The sequence below is a fragment of the Cryptomeria japonica genome, chromosome 4 (assembly GCF_030272615.1).
Source record: "Cryptomeria japonica chromosome 4, Sugi_1.0, whole genome shotgun sequence".
NCBI classification, from domain to species: domain Eukaryota; kingdom Viridiplantae; phylum Streptophyta; class Pinopsida; order Cupressales; family Cupressaceae; genus Cryptomeria; species Cryptomeria japonica.
In genome coordinates, this window is record NC_081408.1 from 657927584 (window position 1) to 657931826 (window position 4243).

At 31.7% G+C, this 4243-nt stretch overlaps 1 protein-coding gene across 1 annotated transcript; it reads left to right on the forward strand.

Annotated features, from left to right (window-relative positions):
• Nucleotides 1-213: 213 nt before the first annotated feature.
• Nucleotides 214-2232, forward strand: LOC131061812 (GDSL esterase/lipase APG). Its single transcript, XM_057995655.2, has 5 exons — nt 214-567; nt 700-830; nt 935-1168; nt 1256-1511; nt 1720-2232. The coding sequence occupies exons 1-5, from the start codon at nt 309-311 to the stop codon at nt 1926-1928; spliced, it is 1089 nt and encodes a 362-aa protein (XP_057851638.2). The 5' UTR covers nt 214-308; the 3' UTR covers nt 1929-2232.
• Nucleotides 2233-4243: the final 2011 nt, after the last annotated feature.

Sequence of the window (4243 nt, forward strand, 5' to 3'; positions counted from 1 at the left end):
ATAATATTAATAATTATGACATTGGACTTACGCACATAATTACATTTCTACCATATTAATTGACCACGTTACTCTCTGGAAACAATTTTGCCATTGGACAATGATATTTAACAAGCAGAGTTAATGAAGTTAGAAAATGAGCACGTTAGATAATTCCCCAACAGCATTAGACGTAGCTGGATTTCTGAGAGGTGGATTTATTGCAGGTTAACTTTATGCCATTATAAAATGATTCATAAGTCCCGCTCTTATAGGTATAGCTACCACAAAGCCCTAAGATCTTTAGCAGAAGTTCTAAGCTATTTAGAATGGAGGGACACTATATTGCATTGGGCATTAATGTTTTAACTTTATTTCTTCTTAAATTGTGTGCCCTTCAGGCAGAAGGGCAAAAGCAACCAATTGCTTCAGCGTTATATGTGTTTGGAGATTCGACCATAGATCCTGGTAACAATAATTTTCTAGCCACCATTGTCAAAGCTGATTTCCTTCCTTACGGAAGAGATTTCCCAAATGGTCAGCCTACTGGAAGATTCACAAATGGAAGATTAATTACAGACCAACTATGTAATTTTAATCTTATGCCTTATAGTTCAGTCATTGTCATTATTGATATTGACACCACATTTTTTAATTTATCTACTTTTTCTTTTTAGGGTTACTAACTTTTAATCTTTTGGATTGCATAACATCACATAGCTGAACTGGCGGGACTTCCAGATTTGCTGCCTGCATCTTTGGATCCCGAATTTCGAGGACAAAAGTTGCTGACTGGTGCAAGTTTCGGTTCATCTGCTTCAGGATATGCAGACAGTACTTCTATTACGTTGGTTAGCACTTTTTGTTGTTTTAATGTCTTTTTCACTAAAGTTTTCAGTTGTTAAGCTCTATTACGAGGGGCCAGAGATTTAGCTCTGATGTTTTATATTTGCAGAATGTGTTGCCATTGGAGAAACAAGTGGAGAACTTCAGGCTCTATAAAGCACAGCTTGTAAAACAATTTGGGCATGAAACTGCCAACAGGACTGTATCTCAAGCATTATTTGCTATAAGTGGAGGGACTGATGACTTTGCCAATAATTATTTCATAAATCCTCTAACCAGGAAAAAATATACCATCGAACAGTTCCAAGATCTGCTTCTAAATTCTCTATCTAAATTTATACAGGTAAAAGTATTCTCTTATACAACTATATTTTCTTTTTATGTTTTCAAAATTCTTGGAGTTATAATAAACTTATTGCTTTGTGATCAGAATGTTTACAACGAGGGTGCTACTAAAATTGGCATTGTTGGGCTTCCTCCATTTGGTTGTTTGCCTTCACAAATTAGTCTCCACAACATAGTAGAAAATACATGTGTTGAGGAGTTTAACGAGGTTGCGAGCTCCTTCAATTCCAAGATTAAAGCGTTAATAGAGAAGATAAGACCCAATTTTCCTGGTGTTCTTATTGCTTATTTAGATATATACGATAAGCTCTTTGAGATCATTAAATCTCCCACTAAGTATGGTAAGTTAAGTTACAGCCTTGCTTTGCATCCAACTCAGTAACTAGTTAGAAGCTTTGCTATTTTACTTCTTAATATGGGTCACAGTGTTTTCTGTGAAAAAAACTGTTTCTGATATAAATAGTTATATACATGAAACTAGGTGACAATATTGAGATGAATGTTTCGTAAGAGAAGAAAACATGGTTTGTGTGTGTGTTTTTGTGGCAGGTTTTGAAGAGACTAGGAAAGGTTGCTGTGGAACGGGTCTGTTGGAGACAGCAATACTTTGTAACCCTAGCAGTATAATTTGTCATGATCCATCAAAGTATGTGTTCTGGGATAGCTTTCATCCAACAACTGAATGTTATCAAATCATTGCCAATGACGTGTTCAAGCAGACATTGGCTTATATCAACTCACCAACCCAGAGAAACTAATGCAAAGACAATTGAGTAGGAACAAACAAAATGCTCAAGAAATAAACAGTGCAAGCTGCTCAGCACTGTTCAAGAAATTCTACGTCTCTTTTAAGATGTGCTTCTTTTATGTAAAGGGGAGGGGGTGGCAATAAGCAGTTACAATACAATAAGTCTATTATCAAGACTTATAATAGACATGGTAAAAGAAAATGACATGTCCAAGAGTGGGGTGGGGATTTACTGAATTTCCATATTTATAAGTTGTGAATTTTAGGAGAAATAAATAATATATACGATAAATTTATTTGTAAAGAATGAAAAATAATTTTTATGATTCTAATATTTATTATGTTTCTTGTACTTGAAAGTGGCCGTTAAAGTATGTATGTTCACGTTCATAAGATGAAAATGTAATACACTTTGAAAAGTTAATTATCTTTTAGTCTTCTAAATAATCATAATAGACTATACATAATTACTAATGCTTTCTTTCTTATATTGCATAAACATTGATATTGGAGTTTTAATCCCTACTTGATTAGTGGCACATATTATAATAATCATTATCTTTTACTCTTCTAAATAATCATAATAGACTATACATACTAATGATTTCTTTCTAATATTGCATAAACATTGTTGTTAGAGTTTTAATTCCCAAATTATCAGTGGCACATATTATAATCTAATCAATCTTTTTAATAAAATAAAAAATATTTTAACTCTGATAAGTTTTATGATTAATATAATGTATCTCTGACTATCCAATACTCCAATTTTTCCCTCAATGCTACCAATATCCCTAAGTATTTCTCACATCTTCTATGCTATTGTGAAAATTGTAATAAATTAATAGAAGGAATGACATTTTATCATGCAAATTGGTAAAGTAATCTAGAGACCTAATATTGACTTCTATGGTTTGGTTGATTTCTACATTATTCATCTATTCTTGTCATCTTTATTAATTATATAATGTATTATTATTTAATTATATACCTTATTATTTATTTTCTCTATCTATTTCATAGGGTAATTAATCTAATTAATCTACCCAGTCTAATGGGCACTTAGTCCTTCCTATTAAATTAAATAAATACCTCTATTAATTTAATTTAATTTTAAATCCTCCATTTCATCCAAAAATGAATGAAATAGAATATTCCATTCACCCTTTTCTTTCACCTCATGCCACATCCTCCATCTTTTTCCATTTTCCTCTAATCCTAATCCTAATCTCCCACGTAATCATCCCCTAATCAATTGCATATTCATAATCCCTTAGATTAGGGAGGGGTTAACTTTTTTCCATAAATGCCTAACCTCCTAGTCCTTTTCAACCCAAAATGCCTTCTCCTCTTCAGCAGGAAGTCCACATGGGCTCTCTCTAAAAAGTTCACATCAAAGAAATTTAGTATTCTTCTAGTCCTCTCATCCTCGTACCTTTGGAGTGTGAGGACAAGAAATGTCTTTATGGCAAGATCTTGTCCACACTCCAAGGGTACAATCTCCCTCTCAATACCTCCCATGATGTGACTTGACATCATATCATGGGTTGAGAGCACCAAATGCATCCTATTGATTGATATCCGTGTTTGTATTCTCACCCTTCATTCCATCTCACATATTCCATATTGCCAAAACACTTGGCCATTATTGATATCATACATCCAAATCAATAGAGCATCATTATGCTACGAAAAATTCCATGAAAACCCATTGTAAATCAAATGTATTGGATACATCTACACAAGGAGGATAATTCTTTTCTTTTGATGAATTTCATCATGGTTGAACTCCTTTTAAGATTAATCTAATTATTGTTTTAATTTTGTTTTTTGTTTGGTTTTTATGGTTTAAATCATTCACTTTGAAATAATTTTTTCTTGCACACAAGTAGTCACAAAAAAATAATTGAAGAATTGTTTTTCTTCATATTAAAAGACATTTCCTTCATTCAAGCTTCTACAATTGGATAAGTTTGTATCAAATTATAATCAATAAAATGCATATATTGTAAACACATAATAGTATTAACATTTTTTATTTTATTGGTCAGAAAACTAAATAGTTTTTAGTTCTTAACATTTTTTTTTTCTATTACACAAAATTATTGTGAATAATCTAAGGATGATATAAACTATTGATTTGCACCATTATTTGAATATATTAAATTTATAATTTTTTAGAAATTAAAATTTTTTTCTGTCATTTAATTTTAAATATTTTATTTTTATTTTAATTTCTTTGAGGTAGCATACATATGTTCAGAAGACAAGCATATTGCAATAGTGAAATGACCCAAACATAGACAAGTGAATGGTGATGCTCGC

What these genes read in the sequence shown, in the direction of transcription:
- LOC131061812 (XM_057995655.2), top strand. Translation starts at nt 309, where the DNA reads ATGGAGGGACACTATATTGCATTGGGCATTAATGTTTTAACTTTATTT. An exon ending in ATTAATTACAGACCAACTAT is followed by an intron (nt 568 to 699) that starts GTAATTTTAATC and finishes AACATCACATAG; the next exon opens with CTGAACTGGCGGGACTTCCA. An exon ending in TAAATCTCCCACTAAGTATG is followed by an intron (nt 1,512 to 1,719) that starts GTAAGTTAAGTT and finishes TTTTTGTGGCAG; the next exon opens with GTTTTGAAGAGACTAGGAAA.